Source organism: Lynx canadensis, chromosome D3, assembly GCF_007474595.2.
Source record: "Lynx canadensis isolate LIC74 chromosome D3, mLynCan4.pri.v2, whole genome shotgun sequence".
In the NCBI taxonomy this organism is placed as follows: Eukaryota; Metazoa; Chordata; class Mammalia; order Carnivora; family Felidae; genus Lynx; species Lynx canadensis.
This window is the reverse complement of record NC_044314.2, coordinates 76,233,587-76,256,097: the sequence shown is the minus strand read 5'-3', so window position 1 is coordinate 76,256,097 and position 22,511 is coordinate 76,233,587. Positions and strand designations below refer to the sequence as shown.

General features: G+C 48.8%; 1 protein-coding gene and 1 long non-coding RNA gene across 3 annotated transcripts in view; one reads left to right on the top strand and one right to left on the bottom strand.

The window, feature by feature from the left end:
• The first annotated feature begins 3,595 nt into the window (after positions 1-3,595).
• Positions 3,596-5,487, top strand: LOC115498830. Its single transcript, XR_003963966.1, has 2 exons — positions 3,596-4,199; positions 4,394-5,487. It is a non-coding gene; the product is annotated as an uncharacterized LOC115498830 (long non-coding RNA).
• A 2,540-nt stretch (positions 5,488-8,027) lies between these two features.
• CORO1C (coronin 1C) overlaps positions 8,028-22,511 on the bottom strand; it is a 76,603-nt gene continuing 62,119 nt past the window's right edge. For both annotated transcript variants that reach the window (XM_030292537.2, XM_030292536.2), the window contains 8 exons: positions 22,345-22,474; positions 19,206-19,387; positions 17,819-17,938; positions 16,622-16,726; positions 14,529-14,674; positions 12,035-12,092; positions 11,688-11,933; positions 8,028-10,509 (listed from right to left, as the gene is read on the bottom strand). In XM_030292537.2, the coding sequence (XP_030148397.1) occupies positions 10,390-10,509; positions 11,688-11,933; positions 12,035-12,092; positions 14,529-14,674; positions 16,622-16,726; positions 17,819-17,938; positions 19,206-19,387; positions 22,345-22,474 (1,107 nt within the window). In that variant the 3' untranslated portion in view covers positions 8,028-10,389. The remainder of the gene's footprint in view (positions 10,510-11,687; positions 11,934-12,034; positions 12,093-14,528; positions 14,675-16,621; positions 16,727-17,818; positions 17,939-19,205; positions 19,388-22,344; positions 22,475-22,511) is intronic.

The window sequence follows — 22,511 nt, the reverse complement described above, 5'->3', positions numbered from 1 at the left end:
GAGGCCAAACAGCTAGGAAGCGAAGCAGGAGAGCCAGGGTTTAAACGCAGGCTCTCTGACTACTGAGCCAGCGTTCAATCACAGTGGAATAAATATACAAATTATCACAGCCCCTCCTGGCAGACTCTGCCTGTTGTGATTGGTCCCCACCACTTTACAACACCATGTGATCTGCTGGGGTGTGAAGGAGCTGCAGGTCAGCAAAGCCAGCAGGTGTGAGGTTCCTCTCGACACAGACCCCGTGGTGGGACTAGCCTGGGGACCAAGGGCCATTTGTGGGGGGGGGGGGTTGGAAATGTGCTGCAGGGGGTTAACTAACCCATTACCGCTGGAGCAACCCCATCTTAAAGCTCACTGGGTCCCGACTTGGACGACAACAACAGACTGGATATCCAAGCAGCCTACAGCCTCCTTATTACTTGGACGCCCCCTAAGCGGCTGTCCGTGCACGAAGGGCAATTTTGCCTACATTAGCCGCTGCGTGAAAATGCTCGTAGCCGCCACGTGATGGTGTTTCCCATCAGCTTCGCGGTGGCCTATCCGGGTTGCACTTTGCTCCTCTCTTCTATCTGGGCGGGGAGTGGAGCAGGGAGGGGACTGTGCACATTAGTGACAAGTTCACGGCGACGACGGTTAAGTTCTAGAGACACAGAGGGAGGTGCAGGTGACCAAAGCCAGCAACGCTTAGCTTCGACCTGGTATTTACCAGGTGTAGGCTGGTCAACTGTGCGCTCAGCTAGCGAGGAAAATGAGGAAAAAAAAAAATTAAACACTCGTGGAATCCTGAAATTTCATGGATGGGCACGGACTGCACCTGACAGGTATAGCCGAGATCCGAAAAGCCATTTGGAATTTGCTGGGAACTCACCGTGGGCACCCTCCGTCCCCCAAAGATGCCCATTTCCCTGAAAATGGGGAAAACCGCGGGCAAGGTGGGGCCGCAGCTCTCCTAGAATCATGCCTGCCTTCTCAAGTGGCCATTCTGCCTCCTAGGAAGCTGAGGCTCGGGGAGGGGGCCCGGGCGGATTTGAGCCCAGGTTGGCCAGACCAGACCACAAAGCCTGCAGCTTCCTACTAAAGCATCCAGCTGGCTGTGTAGCCTGACCTCTCTGGGCAGCACCGGGAAATTACCCGTCATGGGATCCTTTGTTCAAATGAAAGCAAAGATCTGAGAGAACAGAGCTGCTCTAAGGAAAGGCGGGGGCGGGGGCGGGAGGGGCCACCCTCAACTACCTGCCCGCCCCCCCCCCCCACTTCCCCAACACACACATCCTCTTTGATTGAAGGGAGGGCTCACAGCTGTGATTTGAACCATCTAAAAGGGAAATGGCCACTTGGGGGGCCCACCGCAGCTGGGATGCAATTCCCCTTCTCAAACGGTGGCAGATTTTGGGGAGCCCGGGATTCTGGCTGTCACTCTGGGCAGCTCCGGGATGAAAGGCTGCAGAGTGAAGCTATTCCTCCAGAGAGAAGAAGAACAGGCGTTCCCCAGGGTTCAGTGGGTCAGCTTTGGTGCCAGAGGGTGGTCAGCGCAGGGGCTGTTCCCAGACCCGGAAGGCCAGAGGGTAATCAAGCCTAGAAATGTGCTCCAAACTCAGGGATTTTTTCCAACAGTAGTCGCTGAAGGGATCAATGCCTCCAGCACCCACCCCAAGCACGGGGCAGGGAGGTACAGTGATGGAGAACTCCGGACTCAGACCTCACGGGGCTCTGATGATGGAGAAATACCGCCACGAGGAAGGAGTCTTGGCTGCAAACTCCTCCCTAACTGGCTTCAATGGCAATAGGATTCCTGGGATAGCTGGTGGCACTTAAGGTTAGAAATGTAGCTGGATCTTATGCGTGGATTTAGGGAACTCAAGGGACCCAGAAGCCCCTTGTCCATCATCACCACACACCTGCTCTGACTGCTTGCTCCCTCACATCCCCAAATCCCAGGCCTCTGTGAAGGGAAACGTGGATTTGGCACCGATGGAGGTGGCTCCAAAGGCGGCGGGGGGGGGGGGGGGGGGGGGAGGGGCTTTGGCCCAGCCAGGGGTCAGCGGTGCTCAGGGGAGGGTCATATCCTGGAAGCAAAGTACTGCCATGCGGACAATCCAATAGATGCCCCCGCCCCAGAACGCGTCCCTAGTTTCATTCATTTATTGAGCAAATATTTCTTAATACAATATGCCAGGTTCCAGGGATAACAGTGAACGAAAGGTGTTCCTGTCCTGGGGGAGTTTACATTCGTTTCAGGGGAGACGATCTGATCTGATCCGATCTGATCCGATCCGAGTCTCCACCAAAGGTGCTAGGTCTTCGTGGAAATAAGGTGTTATGGGGAGGGGGGCAGGGGAGGGAGAGCAGTGGTGAGCCTTGCAGACACTGGGGTGGGGGGAGGATGGGTGGTCTGGAGAGAGCAGTATGTGGGAAGCTCAAAGGCAGGGGGTCTCCTGAAAACCAGGGGACATCATCAGAGGAGGTCGGGGAGGCGATGGGGCCAGCCGAATGTGGGGATCTCAGCTTTTGTCCCGAGAGGAGAAGCCATGGAGGGTTTTGACTCCATAAATACGGGGATCAGCAAGCTTTTTCTTAGTGGGGCGGATGGTAAACATTTTAGGGTTTGTAGCCAGTCTCTGGTTGCAACTAATTTCCGAGGGTGTAAGGCAAAAGCAGCCGTTAGATGTGGCTTAAACAAATGGGCGCGGCTGTGTTCCCATGAACTTTATGGACATTACAACGTGAGTTTCATGCGCCTTTTACTTGCCACTATTCTTTTTTAAAGTCCCCCCCCCCCAATCATTTAAAAATGTAAAGACTATTTTTCCCTTGTGGGCTATCACAGAAACTTTCAGAGGGTTGGATTTGGTCTGTGGACCTTACTTTGTCCTCATCTGCCTAATACCTTAAAAGGTTATTCTGGCCACTGTGTGGAAGACAGACTTATTAAAGCAGGGAACAGGAAGCTTGGTTTAGAAGCTCTGACAGTTTATGTTCATTTTACTGGGCCAATGGGGGTACCTAGATTATTTGGTCAAATATTCTGGGTGTATCTGTAAGGGGTTTCCAGATATTAACATGTGAATCTCCAGATTGAGGAAAGCAGACTGGCCTCCACCGTATGGGTGGGCATCACCCAATCAGGCGAAGGCCTGGATAGACCAGACAAGGAGAGTAAGGGAGATCCCCTTGCCCGACTACCTTTGAGCGATGATTTTTTGTTGCCTTTGGACTCAAATGGAAATATCAGGCCTCCTGGGTCTCCAGTTTGCTGACAGGAGACTTTGGGACTCGTCAGCCTTCAAAATGTGAGCCAGTTCCTTATAACGAACCTTTTTCTTTCTGTATATGTACACATCCTATTGGTTCTCTCTCGAGAACCCTAACGCAGAAGCTCGGTCCACATCAGGGATGACAGGGCCACGGACTAGCGGGTTAACAGTGGCAGTGTGAGAAGCAGCTGGAATATGGACGTATTCTAAAGCTACAGCCAACACGAGTAGCTGGCGGAACGTGTATGGGATACGAGAGGAGACAGGAATCAGGTGGGGTGGGAGGCAGGGGGCAAGTCAAGGGAGCTCTCATAGACGACGCTAAAGAGCATGACTTCATCCTAGAGACAAGGGGAACCACTTGCGTCCCCCTCAGAGATCTTGACAGATTCTGTTTTAGAAAACATCACTCTGGAAACAAAAAAGGGAACAGGTGGGTGGTGTTAGAGGAACCAGTTACGAGGCTGTTCCTACAATGGTCTGGTCTCTCTACAACGGGAAGTTTCTGGCAGGTGCACAGATGCCTACAAGGGATTCTCCACCTTGCCATTTTCTATGGCACTTGAATCCACTGCCCCTTGTGGAAAGCGGCCAGGGTGCCAAGAACTCACTTTACTGTCTTGGGGGATGCGTGTAGTTGAGCGTGGCCAGAAGCAGCCCAGCAGTTTCTTAACCGTGAGGTGCCTTTTCTATCTTCTGTGACCCAAGTATCATCTCGGCGAGGAAATGAACCTGCAACAACTTCCTGTTATTTATGGGGCAACTTCCCAGTTCTCAGACCTATCTCCACACAGCCCAAAAGCTTGGATTTTGTTGCTGAAATACTGATGGTTGAGGTCTTGACCCTCAGGGCACCGAGCTGTGGTCCGAACACCGAACAGCTGGACCACTTGGTCATTTGCTCAACTACAATTTCCTCTGGACCTTTACACCCTCACTGGAAAAGTAAGTATTCGCCCAGTGAATGTCAAGACAAACAGAACCACGTCTAGTTGGCGGCGGGGGCGGGGGAGGGGGGGCGCGGTTTGTAAGTAATGAGAAGACAGCAGGTCTGTGAGGAAGGCGGGGCCTGCTGCCGGGGACCAGAGGGGCCCCCAGGGGAAGTGAGGCTCAGCAAGTCTGGAAACCCACCCTCTCAGCTTCTGCAGCCCCTCAGGGCCCCCCCGGCGTCCTGTGCGGGGTCCCCTTGCCACTGTGATCTATCGGCATCACCTGAACGAGCCGGCAGCTCACAGCACAGGCACGTGAGCCTCTGCAACACCGATGACTGCTGGACCCTCAACCCGGAGCCTTCCCGACACCGGCAGCCGCCCGCTGGGCTTCTGTCTGAGTCATTTCTCTCCAGCGCTGCTGCAGACCCCCACGTCATCCTTTCCAAAAATATTCAGTCTTTGAGACCCGTGTGAGGAAGCCTCTCCATTTAAAACAAAAAACGCACCCAGTGGTTTTGGTAACAGAAGAGATCTTCCTTCCCAAGCTCCCGAGTCGAGCAAGCTGCAGTGGATTCGAACTTTCCAGTCACCGGAGCCGTGTTCCTCATCCAACACCACGCCCCCACCCCCCACTCCCCGTGTACTAGCCCTGGCTCTTAAAATCAGTTGTCTTACCTGGCTGCGTTTCCACACAATAAAGGAAAACTACACTGAATTGCAAAGATTTCAGCAGCTTGTCTAAACTCACCTTCCTCCACATTTCCACCGACCTAACCAACTTAGCGGCCACCTGACCCTCGAGGACCACTGGATCTGGAGCAGTCTGTCCCTTCATCTCTGTCCCACCTTTTCCAGAAACTTGCAATTGGGGGAACAAAGCTCACTGTGCCTAGTGACTCCTAGCACTGTCTGTCCTTCCACCCCTGGTTCTGATAAACCACTTGCTGACAGACTCAATTCCTAGGGGCCAGGAAGGAATGCTACGGGCGCATCAGCACAGATCACCCCCTTCGCAAACAGAGACAGGGGCTGGATCTGAGATCAAGCATATTACACGAAATATATTAGATACATTAGATGGAAATATACTTCATTATCTTACTGGTTGAAAATATATTTCCCAGGTTCCATGACCTTCATTTTTTTGTTGACATATCGAAGTCTTATGTAATTTCACTTTAACAGAGCCAACGTTATCTTTTCCTTTGTGATTTAAAACGTTTCCCCCCCAGACAGAAGTCTGGGTGGAAAAGGGCTTATTTTTTCTTCTAAACTTGAAAATAAAGTTTCCTTCCGTTTAACTACTGACTCTATCAGGAATATACACTGGTATCGTCGGGTGGCTCTGAGGAGTCCCTGTCTCCAGAACTGGTTATGGCACGCCATCATTTCCTGCCCCACCCCCCGCCCCTGTTGATTTAGGATGTTTAGGATCCCTGTTTCCACGGATTACAAATTCATCACTCATACATTAAAAAAAATTTTTTTAAGTTTGAGAGAGAGAGAGAGCTTGCGTGCAAGTGGGGGAAGGGCAGACAGCAAGGGAGAGAGAGAATCCCAAGAAGGCTCTGCGTGGTCGGCACAGAGCTGACAGGGTGGGGGTGGGGCTCGATCTCACAAATCATGAGATCATGACCTGAGCCGAAGTCAAGAGCCAGACACTTAACTGACTGAGCCACCCCGGCAGCCCATACATTAATTTTAATAACTTGTTTTTTATGTCTTAATGTTTATTTTTGACACAAGAGACGGAGTGCGAGCAGGGGAGGGGCAGAGAGAGGAGACACAATCCAAAGCTGGTTCCAGGCTCTGAGCTGTCAGCGCAGAGCCCGATGTGGGGCTCGAACCCACAAACCGTGAGATCATGACCTGAGCCGAAGCCGGACGCTTCACCGACTGAGCCAGCCAGGCACCCCTTGAATGTTTTTTTTTAATGTTTATTTTTGAGAGGGAGAGACTGAGCATGAGTTGGGGAGGGGCAGAGAGTTGGGGGGGGAGACACAGAATCCGGAACAGGCTCCAGGCTCTGACCCATCAGCACAGAGCCCGACGTGGGGCTCGAACTCACAAACAGCAAGATCATGACCTGAGCTGAAGTCGGACACTTAATCAATTGGCCACCCAGGCACCCCTACTTTTTAAAATTTTTTTTTTCCAACGTTTTTATTTATTTTTAAGACAGAGAGAGACAGAGCATGAACGGGGGAGGGGCAGAGAGAGAGGGAGACACAGAATCGGAAACAGGCTCCAGGCTCCGAGCCATCAGCCCAGAGCCTGACGCGGGGCTCGAACTCCCGGACCGCGAGATCGTGACCTGGCTGAAGTCGGACGCTTAACCGACTGCGCCACCCAGGCGCCCCGGCACCCCTACTTTTAATGACTTCTGTCTGGGAGTAAAGACATTTGTGTGAGACAGAAAATTCAGGAAAATCTAATTAAGTCAAAACTACCCACCGCTGGTACCTCCACATAGAAACAAGAAAACTTGGGTTTATTCTACATGTAAATACACACTGTACATGCGTACGGCCTCAGGAGGGCTTGTGGAGAGCAATCGGTCCTGGGTGGTTAAAGTTAACTAACCCTGCTAGACTAATCTTCCCTCTTCTCGTTCCTGAAGAGTTCTTCTACCAGTTTCCTTGGGGCACAATTCCCAGAGGTGAAGACCCTGGGCCAAAAGGTAAGGACATTCAAGACTCCAGACGGACCTTGTCACACCGCCCTCCGGAAAGGTTGCACCAATGTGCAAATACCCCCTTCAGTCTTGCAGGAAAATGTGCGTGTCCGTGGCCACGACTCACGGTCGAGTCCAGTGACGGCTTCGGGACGTTCTAATGTACTAGCAGAAGAGAAGGGCCACTTAGAGTTAACAGATTCTTAAGAGCCAAGAAAAAGCTTTTCTGGACACACAACGCCGAGACCAGCAAGGGAAGTAGCCTTTCAAAAAACGGAAGTTCTCCCTTGATGGGGCCTGGCTGGACGTCTGGGGCGGACATGGTAACCTTTAGGTCTCTGACCAAGAGGCAAGGCAGCCAAAACGAGAGAACGTCGGTCGTAAACACCTCCCAGCACGCGTCTGCCCCCTGACCGTGGGCACCAAGGGGCACAGACAGCATCTGTCGTCGCTGCTTCCTGCAGCCACACGAGCTGACCACGAACCTGGCTGCTGTTCTCACCGACTGCAGCAACTTTAGGAGAATGTATTGGGGGCGGGGGGGTATCTTCACGCCAATTATTCATCATGTTTACAAACCTCTGGAAAACCCAAACGGTGGGAAACTCTTTGCTAAGATCACTGAAATGTCCTGAGACGATATCCTGGTGTAAAAAGGGAAGCTGCCAAAGGCCACGAGATTCAAAGGACCCTGAAAACCTCCCACTGGAATAAAAGTCACAGCTAAGCCGAGAGGACCGTACTCCACCGAAGAGCACGCTTCCAAAAGCGCCGCCAGGGAAACAAGAGAAAGCAGCAGCCACTCGGCGAGGGCTCTTCGTGTGGCCGGGCCCAGGTAGCTCCCTTCCAAACCACGCGGAAGCCTACGTCCCTCCTTCAAAGCAGGAAAAGGGATGCCTTGAGATTAGGAGGTGTGCCCCAGATCCCCCCTCTGGTAAAGGCCGGAGGCAGGATTCAAACACGCAGGCCCGTGGGGGTCTGGCAGGCAGCACGCTCTCCGCTCTACCCCACTCGACGTCCCCGCTTTACCGGGGCTGAGTGGCTCACCCACACTTCCCCTGTACTCACCCTCAGAGAGGAGACGGTCGCCCGGCCAGTTCCACGGAGTCAGAGGAGCTGTGCGCTGCCCCAAAGACAGCCGAAGGTGCGAAATAAACACGGACACCGTTTTGTAATCAATGACTTTTTTATCTTTGAAAATGGAAGCAAGTGTTTTGACAGAATACTATGGCCGCTCTATAAGAGCCGATCTAGGAGCAATTCACTGGTTTTCCTCTGGGATAGCACGGCTTTGAAAAGAAGAAGGAAAAAAAAAAAAGACAAAACAGGAAAAATAATCCACAAAGCTTCAGGCGCCGACTCTGAGCCTGGCTGGGCATTCGTTCATTAAATAAGTCATAAGCTAAAATCACTAAAATCAGGGTAATTTCTCCTTGCCCTCTGTCTTCTCTTTGAACCACGTTCCCTATGGTGTTCCACCACTATCAACAATTTTGTTTACTTAATTTGTCAGAACCTTACAACACTTCTCAATTTAAAAAATGAAGGTCCTCAGCAGATTACGTCGATAAAGAAACATGTACAGGTTTGACTAGAAGTCACTGTAATTATTGTTTTCTTTACATCTCATTATTCACTCCAATATTAAACACACACACATACACACACAAAACCACACCAAACATTCAGATGCCCTGAAACTGTGGAGACAGTGATCCCAATTCTGGGTAAAAACACGGTACCTTTCCTACGCAGACGTTAGCCCCAGCTCGACTGCGCGTTCCAACCCAGTGTCGCCACACTCCGCCTCCATCCCGGCTCCCTGTTACAGATGCTCCCAGCCAGTTCGTCCCCACACCGGCGGGAGCATGCGCAAGAGCCCCCGGGCGGTCCCAATGGCACTCCACGTTTCATGTTCGACCACAGACACTCAGTCTTTCCCAGAGATTCTTTAAATCTTGTTCCTCAAGCATGCAAAATGAGAACATGGAAATGGAGAAGTTCTAGCTAACCTAGGAATGGAACAGGTATTCAGAGCTCAGTCGCTGGCCCCTGAATCCGGGGGAACCTCTGTGCTTTGACACAGCCTCTGTGTGAGCTGGAGGGGCAGAGCAGGCTGGTTTGTGTGGAGGGTGCAAAGGGACAAGTTCGTACACATTAAAGCTACAGCAGAGGCCCGTGCTCCTGGTCTTGCTTCATTCTAGACTGTTCTCAGTCTCAATAGTCAATAGCACCCTCTGGCCTTCATCTCAGCTGACTGTGGAGAGGGCCGAGGCAGGAAAAACAGAAGGACTGTCTGGGGGAGCCCTGAGAGAGATGGCTGCGTCTGTGACACAGAGGGGAGGGCAGGGGCTCTGGGGTGCAGAGAGAGCCATTTCCGCCTCCAGCACAGCACAGGGTCGGCATGCGATGTGCTGGGAGAGCAGAGGGTCCCGTGGGGGCACACTCCCCCCTGCAGGTTCACTCGGCCTACAGTCCCCTACTGCACTCAGGAGCAAGACAGGCTGCTGAAATGGGCAAGAAGGAACACTCCACAGTGGCTTCTGTGGCCTCCTGTCCCGGGCACCCTTGTCAAGTATTGACCGAAACCTGAACTATGACGTTTAAAGTGATCAATGCAATAGATTCTACGTGTATAACAAAACTGCGGAAACACACGCTAGTTTAGGTTAGATTATAATCATCTGAAGCACAGGATAACCAAGAAGTGAAATTCCATTCTGGTACAACCACCCAGTTTCTAGAAAAGAGAAAGGAAAGAAAAGAGACGATACAATAGGAGCTTTTTTGATCAGAAGACTCCGTGAAAGGAGAGGGGTGGTGACGTGAACCCACGTGATTTTTCAAGTCTTCCTTCTGTACAGTCATGAGGATGACCGGGTTTTGTGCTGCAAACGAGCCAGCACCATGAGGCTACTGCTCTGATTGTTCTCGGATGAACGTGTATACAAAATAATATCTTATCTTCATTTAGTTTATAAACATACACAGTGCTGTCCCTTTCAAATTAAGGAGGAAAAAAAAAAAAACCACACACAAATACTGCAAAGTAGCAAAATACAAGGGCGGCGGGCGGGGGAGCTACTTTTGGTTTTGGCAACGTTAAAAAAAAAAAAAAAAGAAATATAAAAAGCAATGTGGCATTGGTCCCTGTTTATAAAAAAAAAAAGAAAAAAGGTACTTGGGCACAACACTGAATCAGAATTGGTCGGTTTTCTAAAATTCAGAATATCTGGGATTTTAAAAGTAGCACTTTTGTCTTTTAAAAGTTCGACAAGTCACGTAACACTTAAAACATCAAAAAAGCTTTCTGATAAAAAGCTCAGCTTTTAAATCACATTTTGTTTCTGCAAATTTGGGAGACGAATTGAGTTCTGACTGGAATGCGGCCCATGGCTGGTTGACACGGGCCGCTGACACGGAAGGTCCCCAAATGGCAGTGCCTCCCTTCCGCCCTCCCTGGGACCACGCCCACAACCGGCTACCACGAAGAGTTCCTGCTCCCATTTTGGGGGTGGGGGGTGGACCTTCAGGCGGCGATCTTCGCCATCTGCTGTTCTAACTTGGAAATGCGCTCGTCTTGATTGCAGATTGTATCTTTTATAGATTTGATCTCTTTTAAAATCTCATCCAGCTTGGCTTCATTTTGCTAAGAAAACCAAAAAGGGGGGAGAGGGTAAGAGTTTGACTAAAATGCACTCAACGAAGTTCACCACGGTTGAGAATGTATAGGTTGCGCAGTCTCATTTTCCACTTTGGATGTGGCCAGGCACCGCCACCAAGTTGGGCCATAGGAGAGTCCCGGCTGCTGGTCAGCCCACCTGCCGCCCCACAGCAGAGCCACAGTCCTGCAGCGCTGCTCCTCATGCCCGTGCACTTACCCGGACTCAGTCTCAAGACAGAAACTGTGGGAAGGGACCGGTCCCTTCACGGCTGTGCCACAGCCTGGCCACCCGGTGCAATACCATCAGGAGTAATGTCTACGTGACCTTCTGGAGGCTGCCGAGCCCCTGCCATCACCTGGGGAGGGCCCTTCTTAGGAGCTAAAGCCCTTGCCCTGCTTGCTAACTCTTCTAAAGAGGCCTCAGCCTCTCCCACGTGGAATGGATCCTGTCGGAAACCCTGCAGTCCACGGCATCCGACGTGGCTTCCCTAATTATGGCCAAAGTGCCAGCTCCTCCGGGCGCTTGGCCTCTTCGTCCCACTTACCTTCTCACTGACAGTTCACCGACCTCCCTCTGGCCCCTGGGATCCCGTTCCACGCCCGCCAAGTCCCCTTGCCGCCTCCTCCCTGGCTAGACCCTGCTCTCCTAGCAGCAGCATCCCCAGTGGCCGTGCGGGCCCCCAGTGTCAGGCTTTGGCTCCCACCGCTCCACTCAGATGGTTCTTGCCAAGAGGCCCAAGATCATCTTCGCTAAGCTGCACTCGTCGCCACACGCCTGTGTCTCTGGAACACTCAGCAACATCTGGACCCTCGCACCACTCTCTCCCCCTCCCAGGACCCCCTCTTCTCGGTATCTGTGGCCCCACGCTCTCTTGCTTCATTTCCACCCCAATCAAAGATGGACGTGAACGGTCTGGGGAGACACACTTAAGAAAACACCCAAGCAGCTCCTGTGCACTCTCTTAAAAATGGTCGTAGACTGACTTCTCTGGTGGTCATTACAAAAAAACGAAAACAAAAACCCCAAAAACAGCTCATGGAGCCAAACTCAAAAATGTTATGTGGCCAAGGAGGTTCTTAGAAATAGTCATGTTTTCATTCACTGAAAGAGAGCCCTGAGCCAGCCAAGTGCACCGCACCCCTCAACCTCAGGGGGTCCTTACCACACTGGCTGTGTCCGGGGTTTTCTTGGGGATGTTGATCAGGTCACACTTCTTATTTGCAGTGGGCTTGCTATCCAGAATGTTCTTCTTGACCACTTTGAGATCCCGGTTTTTGCCAGGAATGTATCCATGCTTTAAGGAGATGAGGACTGGATCTGCATTCTTCCCCTCAAACCACTCCTCTGCCTCCAGCGCCGCTTCGGGCCCTGCTGTGTCAGGATACAGGTCATCCTGGAAAAGGTCCGACTACAAGAGACAGTTTGGGAAAACCCTCAGTTAAAGAAGAAGAAAGGCCTGACGTGTGAAAGTCTTTGAAACACAATTTGCCTAAGAAACTGGGCACTTACTTTCCTTGGAACAGTCATGATAATGGGCTCACACTTTCTCTCATGAAGTTTGAAGAATCTTCAAGGGGGAAATAAAGGCAAAGTTGTATTAAGTGAAATAAGAGGCCAAGTCACAGGCTTCATAGCAGTTACTCTCCTGCATGGGATACGACATGCTCCGCCTATCACCGCGGCTGATCCACCCCGGGGAGCAGGTACAATCTGTGTTCCCATTTTCCAGATGAGAAAACAGAAGCCAAGAGGAGCTATGCTAGGAAATGGTGGACTAGAAACAGGAACCAGGAGTTGAGGTCTATGCTGCTGGGCCAGTCAAACCCCCATCTTCAGGGCTGAGCAGCCGTGGTGGAAACGCCACCACCGCCGACGATTCACTTCTGGAACAGTGACCAGGTCAACAGACAGGAGAGGACAAACACCTGACATGAGATTAGCATCCACGATTTGGATGTCAGGTCTTCTGCCAACTAGAAGTGGCTGAACATTTGTTGGCATAAATAGGATTTTTAAAAAGGAAAAGAAGATAGGCGCCTGGGTGGCTCAGCTGGTTGAGCGTATGACTTTGGCTCAGGTCATGATCTCGCAGTTCGTAAGTTCAAGCCCCGTGTCAGGCTCTGTGCTGACAGCTTGGAGCCTGGAGCCTGCTTCGGATTCTGTGTCTCCCTGTCTCTATCCCTCCCCCACTCATGTTCTGTCTCTCTCTGTCTCTCAAAGATGAATAAAAGGAAAAGAAGATAATCCTAGGATTACAATTTTGGCATCTATGCAAACCGCATCATATTTGACACTCAAGAAAAATTTGAAATTATCCAAAATGTGGAAAGACCAGGAACATAAAGCACAAAACCTCTGCAGTCAGCAGAGTGGTAAAAAACAAAAACAAAAACAAAAACAAAAACAAAAACAAAAACAAAAACAAAAACCAACCAAACTGGCCTGGGTTTGACGTCCAGCTCAAGTACTCAATGTATTAATAAATGCTCAGTAAACATTTAATAAGTAGGAGGTATCCTGAATGATTATGCTTACAGGTTTTTGACTTTTAGATGACAGTAAAATAAATGCTTTCCCAAGTACCAGAAGCACTCTCAAGTTTGGATTCAATCTATTTTGAACCACATTTTGATGAGTTTGGTTTAAGCTATAATTTTGAATTATCTTTCTTTCACTACTCCAGCTATAGAGAATTAAGTATATTTAAAAATGAAACTTATAGTAATTAACTTAAAAGATGTGCTCGTTATTTAACTGTATGACCAAAACAACAGAGGTAGGCAGATGTCCACAGAAATGTAGTGTTGTACAAATGTGCGGTACGGTCACCGGCCCAATAGCGTGGCGCTAGTCATCCTGTTGCTCAAAACGGCCAGTTATTCATGGGGCACCCGGGTGGCTCAGTCGGTTGAGCGCCCGACTCGGTTTCGGCTCGGGGCATGATCTCACGGTTTGTGGGTTTGAGCCCCGCATCAGGTTCTGTGCTGACAGTACGGAGCCTGCTGGGGATTCTCTGTCTCCCTCTCTCTCTGCCCCTCCCCTGCTCCCGTGCGTTGGCTTTCTATCTCCCCCTACCCCTCTCTATCCAAAATAAATAAATAAAGCTTAAGAAAAAAGTTTTTAAATTTTTTTTTTCAACGTTTATTTATTTTTGGGACAGAGAGAGACAGAGCATGAACGGGGGAGGGGCAGAGAGAGAGGGAGACACAGAATCGGAAACAGGCTCCAGGCTCTGAGCCATCAGCCCAGAGCCTGACGCGGGGCTCGAACTCCCGGACCGCGAGATCGTGACCCGGCTGAAGTCAGACGCCCAACCGGCTGCGCCACCCAGGCGCCCCAAGAAAAAAGTTTTTAAATGGCCAGTCATTCGTGAGTCTCACAGAGTATCTCCTGTTGACTAGGAGGAGAAAAAAGCCTACCCTTTGGGAAGACCACTGGCATTATGCAATATAAAATTTTTAAAAAATCCCTAGTAGTACAGACAGGCAGGAATTCTATAACATAGTTGCATTTCCTAAATCAAGCTAACCCAACACCCAGCTACTGGTCTCTGCCTTCTCTAATCTAGGGTCCGTGAGGTCCACGATCCAGTTTGGAACATGTTTGTCCCCACGGCGGGCAGGAAAACCATCTATTCGGTCCATCTCAGGGGCAGGCTCGCCCCCGCTTGCCTCCCAGCGGACACTGGCCACAGCCTCGGCCTGAAGACGAGAGATGGAGGCTTTGCTAGGTCAGTACGTGTGCAGTGCGCCTTGGCTGAGCCATGTCACTGGTGCTTCGGGCCACACAGTCTGAAGCACGGTTCCATGACACGATTTTGCAAGTTCTTTCCTGCTCTAAAACTCTGTGTTCCTCAGTGTGGACAGGAAATGAGAAACCAATTCCGCAGTGCAACGGAGGGGAGACAAGACTGCGGCCCTAGGGCATTACCGGCAGCTGTATCGCTCTGGTGTAACACGCGGGGCACAAACAACCTGCGTATCTTCCGGTACCGGCTCTTTACCTGGCGATCTCACATTTGTTAACGTCAAGTCCCCTCTTGGGCATGTAGCCCATCCCTCTCTGAGGCTCCTTGCTGCTGAATGTGTTGAGGTAGTGGACATACGGGGATTCATCTGTGATCTCAAAATAGCGGATACTGCTGTCACCCTACAAGAAATCAGAGAAAACTTCGCATTGAACGTTACCTGAAGCAGCTGGATGAGGTGGTGTCTCTCTCCCCTGTCAACCCAGCACTGACTGGGACTTGGCCTCAGTGGCCAACCTTCGCTTCCTCTCCAGAGGGAGAGGATCTGATGGTTGCCCTTCCTGGCAAAGCCCTCACTCATCAAATGCTAGCATGTCTTTTAAATGGTCTCCTCCGCCTCCTACTGGAGTCTCTCCACTGAGCCCGGACGCCAAGTCAAGAGTCAGGGCAAAAACGTTAACGCCTCCGGCCCAGCAACTGCATCGCAATTCAACTTCAAAAGACAGACAAAGTCTAGGAGGACCACGGAGAGGGCAAAGACTGGCACAGAACGGTGTCCTTTGCAGACCTGAGGGCGCCAACCCCGGACAATCAAGCAATAATAAAAAGTAAGATTTGTAGAAGAATGAAGTATTAAGAACAAAGAGTTTTTAATCATCCTTAATTAATAATTAATTCACAATTCATAATAATTCTTCATTCATAATGAAGAAACTCACTAAAACATGAGTATTCCTTAACTTCAGAAGACAGCGCTGTCTTGTTGCAATGTATCAAATTCTAGGATAATTTTTCTTAGGTCAGATAGTTTTGGAGGTCGGAAGCATAAGCGAGTGTCTCTAAGCAGAACTAGCTGTCCCACAGTTATGCCACCTTGAGCGGCAAAGGCAATGCTGCCTGCTGGAGGGGAAATGTGTGTGTATATGCGATCGTGCCCTTCCAAGTGTCTCAGTTCTCATGATTTCCACTTGTTTCGATAACGTAAATATCTAAAGTGATGGTAAACAAGCTAAACACAGACTGTTTCCTGTGTACCGAAAATAACTTTCCACCTAGTGTTGCTAACATCTGGGTAATCGCTCCCGTTACTGGTTTTGATGCAGTCTATGGCAGCTGTGAACATCTGCAAATGACTCTCAAGGAAACAGACAAGATCCCGGGTTCGAAGCAGCTGATGGTAGGACAACGTGAAGCAGAGCTCAGTCAACTATGAGAACCGAAACATGTCTGGCTTTACTCAGCAAGGGGCTATCTACACAGGTTTGGGGGAAATACAGCAACAGCTTCAATTTTATTAATTCATTTATTTCAGCTACAGAAAGTCTAAGAAAAATTGAATCTACAAAAGACTAAGGAACATTAAGGTTACTGCCCACTAAAAATAAAAATAAAAAATAATAATAATAATAAAGCTAGCAAACACTGTAGTTAGGTGGAGATAAGGCAGGAGGTACGCTTTTTGATTTCAGTGTGGGGTCTTCCTATAAGAACTGTCACCTCCTGACACTTTAGTCAGGCCACATACTTTCAAGCCCAGGGCCCTAATGCTGAACTCCAGGAACAAGAACCCCCTGGACAGTCTCTGAGGCCTTTAAAAGCTCCTATCCAAAAAGCGCTATTCTCTTTACAGGTCCATGGCACGTGGTAATAAACACCTAATGCCACTCCAGGGCTACCCAGTGGATTTCAGCATCAGATGCGGCCAACTGGCTACTTGTTCCTGATACCATTAGAGAGGATCTAAAATCCTCAACCACACAGCACCAGAGGTGAAGAGACACCGGGGTGTCCTCTTTCTCTCACTAGAGTGCCCAAGGGAAGACATTCCTGCCAGTGTTCACCCCAACACCCGAGCCCCATCCCTGCTGTCCTCAGGGATGCGTACTCAGGAGTCCTAAACATGGTGTGCTATCACCACACAAATGACAGGCTCAAAGGGTCTAGGCTCAAGACCTAAAACACACCAAAACACACATCCGTCCTTATTTTAGTTTAAGACACATACACAAATCATCTAAATTAGACTATTAATATGATACAATGCATTGCCCGGCAACTAAATCTCTGAAGGATAAACTTCTCCTCTTACAAGATTAAACTGAATATAAAACATTAAAATGACTGTTTACCTTTCCACATAAGTAAATGATACTGGTGTCGGGGTCATAGAAGGGCAGCAACACCCCATTGCTAGTGTCCATTTCATGAAGAGCGATTGGTTCCTGCATATTTTTCTGGGAAGAAAATACAAATATCTGTATCTATCTATATACTTGTATATTCACCCATATTTTTACAAGATGAATCATTATTTTATTAAGTGAGCCATTTCCTAGAATAACGCAAGTCTGAACGATGCACATATATAATATTCATACATGTAAATACCAAAGGGATACTAAATGGTATCCAACCCACTGAAAATTGTGCCCATTTGACAACCTAATCAACGCACACATCTGTGATTCCATGACAAAGAGGAGACAGTTCTCTTTTGTGACTATTTTCTGTTTTAAAAGAAATTTTTCTGGGGCACATGGGTGGTTCAGTAGGTTGAGCGTCCAACTTCGGCTCAGGTCATGATCTCGTGGTCTGTGGGTTCAAGCCCCGCATCGGGCTCTGTGCTGACAGCTCAGAGCTTGGAGGCCTGCTTCGGATTCTGTCTGTCTGTCTGTCTGTCTCTCTCTCTCTCTGCCCCTCCCCCACTCACACTTTCTCTCAAAAATAAACATGAAAAATGTTTTAACATTTTTTTTCTTAACATAAATATGTGCTCTTTAGTTAAAGTTACAGAAACACTGTAATAATCATCCCATATTCCACAATCCCACAATCCCACAATCCAGTGGGTGGCAGAAACAATTGCCATTTTGGTCTGCTTCCTTACACACACACACACACACACACACACACACACACACACACACGCATGCGCACTGAGATTGTACCATATATACAGTTTATTTTTCACTTATGCTATTAATGTTTTCCTAAGCATGACTGTTCTGATTTCAACATTCGGTCATACTCTTTATAAAATAAAGCTCAGAACTTGGTTCCCAAGTCCAAAACACCGTTTCTTCGTGCATTCTTTGTAAAAAATACAGCCAACATAGACTACTTTGGAGTGTCAGGGATGCATTTTAGTAATACATTTAGCAATAAGTCTCTAGTGAGGATGAGCATGTCACATCCAATTTAAGACAGACAAGAGTTCAGAAAACTACACTAAGAATCCTATAATCTACTTACCCCCCTCCAAAGACCTGCTCAGAAAGAGAAAGCTCAGTGTAATAAGCCAGTGGGAAGGCTGGGAAGGGGCATACCGGATTCCAGAGAGCCAGCTGCCGCTCACTCATGCGGCTGAAACCAGTGGTGAAGACATTCCCGTCAGCCAGAAAGATGGCTCTCATGGGTCTTGCTCCTTCGTGTGCTTTCTCCTTCTCCTGGGAGGCAAAGAGCAAGAGGCACATTATATTCAAAGAGCGAGAAAGAAAGGCGGAGTGGGGGCTTATACGCGGAATCCAACCCATGCCGCCATGCCATTCATCCTGATTGCCAGGTGTGTGTGTGTGTGTGTGTGTGTGTGTGTGAGAGAGAGAGAGAGAGAGAGAGGAGAGAGAGAGAGGAGAGAGAGAGAGAGAGAGAGGAGAGAGAGAGAGAGGGGAGAGAGAGAGAGAGAGAGAGAGAGAGAGAGAGAGAGAGAGAGAGAGAAAATTAACCACTGCTCCTCCCAAAATGAGGAAATAAAGAGACACTATGTAAGCTGGCCAAGGTCCCTCAGCTAGTGAGCAAGCAGACTGCCAGGAGTTGACTCAAAAGCCTCACTCTTTCCACCATGCCCTGCTGCCAACCCAAGTCCACGCTGCAAAAATAAAACACATGAAAGGACTCTACCAGATGTCTGTTTCTCCAGGGGATAACCTGAAGATTGGGTATACCCTATGGTTTCCACCAATTTCGCAGGACACAGCGAAGTCTAGTTCAGTGAACCCCTTCCTTTATTCATTTGTTCCTTGAGAGTGCACTAGTGGTGAGCCCTGAAAGGTTCTAGTGGAGAAAGCACTTTGCACAGGGCCAGGCAAGTCCCCAGTGCTCGACAAGTACGAGCTGTGGCTGTCACCCAACTTAAGAAGTAATACTGCCAAAGGACCAGCACATCCCAGAGAAGGGGAGACGCAGGACATTCTGGGGTCCAGCTCCTACAGCTTCAACCCCAGCTTAAGTCCCAAAGTGTTCTGTCATGACAGGTGACTTGTTGAGGCCTAGTCTGGGTGGAAGAAACTAAGACACTGAGCTGATAAGATACCCGTGGCGTCTCTGTAACGTGGTCTGACAATGGTTGCAGGAAGGGGCGGGGATCAATGAAGCAATCAATACTCAGTGCTAAGCCAGAAACGCAGTGAACTATCTGGGTTAGCTGATCTAGACTGGTAAATTCTTAAGGATTCTAGTGAACCGATAAAAACTTTGTTTCTTTGTGGAAAATGGTCACCAAGGGAGAGGTACGGCTTGTGTAAATTGTGGGATACACAACTCTGAAGTGTGACCGGGAGGAAGAAGCCTGTAGAAGCCTGTGCGGATTCACGGTCCGGCGTCTGCAGTTAGGCTCCACGGAGCGGGCGCGAGGCCTCTGCCGCCTGCCTTAACAAGCAAAGCTCGCCCTCGCCCAAGTGCGACAAACACGGGCGGCTCTGCCCTTCGCATACTCACAGCAACAATCTCTTGCTTCCTAGGATCGATCACTCTCACTTTCTTGTCTTTGGAAGCTGTGCAGATCAGACTGCCGTTCCGGTTCCAGCTTACATTGTAAATCATGTCCGAGTGCATATCGTCCAGGTTTATGAGGGCTTCCCCCGTCCCCACATTCCAGATGATGATGGCATTGTCACAGCCTGAAAGCAAACAAAACCATGCTCCTCAGAGATGAGAAACACCCATACAGCAGCGCGCTTGTGAAAACTAGGAATACAGCAGGGAGACACAGACACAGGAAGATGCTGATCGCGGGGAGGCCCTACTTTATTTTACTTTTATTTTTTTTAATGTTTATTTTTGAGTGAGTGAGAGAGAGAGAGAGCGCGCCAGAGAGTGGTGGGGAGTGGGGGCAGAGAGAGAAGGAGACACAGAATCTGAAGGAGGCTCCAGGCTCTGAGCTGTCAGCACAGAGCCCGATGCGGGGCCTGAACTCACAGACCTCGAGATCATGACCTGAGCCAAAGTCAGACGCTCAACCTACTGAGCTGCCCAGGCGCCCCGGGAGGCCCTACTTTATTGGCCGCTAATTAAAAACCAAAGTGACAAAGAAAAAACACATGTATATAAAAGAAATGTATTAAAGGAAAAACATGGTTTGCTCCATTTGGTTTCATATGAAACACACAAAAAGTAACAGCCAAACAAAGAACTCTAAGAAAACAGAATCCTATGTTTTTTAAGAGCTAACGGGCTGATGGACCCCGAGTGATCGTGTGTTTCCTTTTCTAGTAAAACCAACATCAGAATGAATACGACTTATTTCTTTTCCGGAGGAAATAAAAATGAAGAGTTTAAATGACTGTCTAGAGTACTCAACAAAAATGTGACACAGCACGTTATTCAAATCAACGATGCTGTAAAACATGGCCTCACGTTGAAGGATGACCTAACCATGTGCTCACAACATATCTTTATCTTTAAAAGGGGAGAAAAATAGGTCAAGGCTGGGCTGATCTGAGAAGCCCAAACTATAATCAAGTAGGCATGTGGATTTGGAAGCTGATCCCCAAAGAGGCCACAATGCTGGCTCAGCCACACCCCTCTGTTCATCAATTCCACATTCCTTCAAGCATCTGCCCCAAGGACCCTGTAATAAGTGGCACCATTTGTTGCTTCCAGGACATTAGTTCAAGGATGAAGTAAATAAGGGATGGATATCCTGAAGATAAATTCTTGCCAATAAGCCAATTTTACAAGCACTTCAGAAAAATTAGCCACTGATATCCAGGCACCCAAGCTGTCTAAGGGCCGGAAGTAGAAGACTGGAAACAAACTTGTACGACAGTAAAGCTGGAGCTAAACCCTAGGGTGAGACTTGACTCTCCTCTGTCTTGCACACCACAGGCAAACAGGTAACTTCAGCCACCATGGATAGATCACGTAGTCTTAAAATATGCACAACACAGCAATTAGCCATTCTCCTCTGCTTGTAAAAGGCAGAATGGGGAGAGTCTGCTGACAGTACCCTATATTTGACCTCAATGAGAAGGGCAGCAGGAAATTTTCCATGATTGACTTCCATCTTTACAACTGTTTTTTCTCCTTACTGGGCTGAGTTGAATATGAGGAGAGTTCCCAGGTATAGTCACTTGTGACTTAAAAAAGGAGAGAATTCTAAGTAGCATCTGTTTTGAAATGGAGTCCTTGGTTTCAACAGGTACACGTGGTATTTTTTAAATTTATTATATGATAAACACCCTGTATTCCCAGTTAAAAACTCAACTGCCCCCTTCCTTTGTACTGGTGAGGGGAAAGATTTTAAAAATTCTACCATTCACATTAGTATTTCTTTTTTTGTAAGTCAATTTTATGAAAGTATGATTTATATACAATCCAACGCCCCCATTTTTAGTATACATGTGCTAAATTTTGACAAGTGTATATATTCATATGTGTGGCCATCATCACAATCAAAATATAGAACTTTTCCGTCATCCCATGACACTCCCTTGTGACCTTTGTATGGCTTCTATAAAAGACAAAATCTCAAACTGGAGACAAAGAGATTCCTGCAGGGTAAAACGTGGAAACCACTCAAGTGGCAAACCAAGAACGCTAGATCCTGGTTCGGGGGTTCACTGTAGTGCTGTCCAGCAGCATAAAAACACAAGCCAAAACCTCCATGTCCAGAAATAGGGGACTGATTACATAAATGAAGATGTCTAGACAATGGACTATCACTGAGGTCGTTAAAAATATGATAGGAAAGGGGGAGCCTGGGTAGCTCAGTCAGCTGAGCGCCGGACTCTGGATTTTGGTTCGGGTCAGGATCTCACGGTTCGTGAGATCAAGCCCCACGTCCACTTCTGTGCCTGCTAGGGATTCTCTCTCTCTCTCCCTTTTCTGTCCTTCCCCCACTGATACTTGCCCTTTCTCAAAATAAATAAATAAACATTTAAAAAAATATATCAGAGGAAGAACCTTCAATGGCACATGGAGAGGACTACAGTGTACCACTAAGTGCAAAAAGCAAGTCACAAGTAAAGTGTCTGAACCTATCTTTGCGGGAGACATCACTCAGGTATGTGCAAAAAAGTACCCTGTGGAGCGAAACACGGACATGGTAATGATGTTCCCTCTGGGCGGGTGGCAGGAATACAACTGATTTTTATTTTCTCCTTTCGTTTCTGTATATTTTCTATAACATACATGTACTACTTGTATAAGGAGAAAAATGAAAGTATCTTTTTAAAGGAAGGAGGATATTTGCCTCACAGGACCACCCCAAAGTTGGCAACAACATCAGAGCTGGCACCCAGGGCTCCCACCAGGGATCCTCCTGCTCTATCAAGAATAACTAAAACTGTGGTCCATGAAGGGCCCCAGCAGGAGCCGTGCATCTGCTGGATTTATAGGTAAGCATGTATCTGTTCATTTCTCTAAGCGAGAAGTCTTGAGTCAGACTGCCAATGCAGCCTTCACACACACACACACACACACACACACACACACACGCACACAGGTGTGCAGGCAGGCTAGAGAACTGCTGCATCTCAGCACCTCAGCATGGATTCCTAATGAGCTGCTTCAAAGCTGTGGAGCACACATCAAAACGCACTGGCTACTGCCCCCTCCCCCACTGCTCGGCTCCCACCTGCGCTAAGAAGGACGTTGCGAGCAGTCGGATGCCAGGCCACGATGCCAACTCTCTTCGAGTGGCCCTCTAAAATCACCACAGGTTCGGTCAGGGAAAGGGTGAGTCCATTTTCTGGGATCTGCCACACCTGTTGGGAAAGGAAGCGAGAGGATCCACGTGAGGTA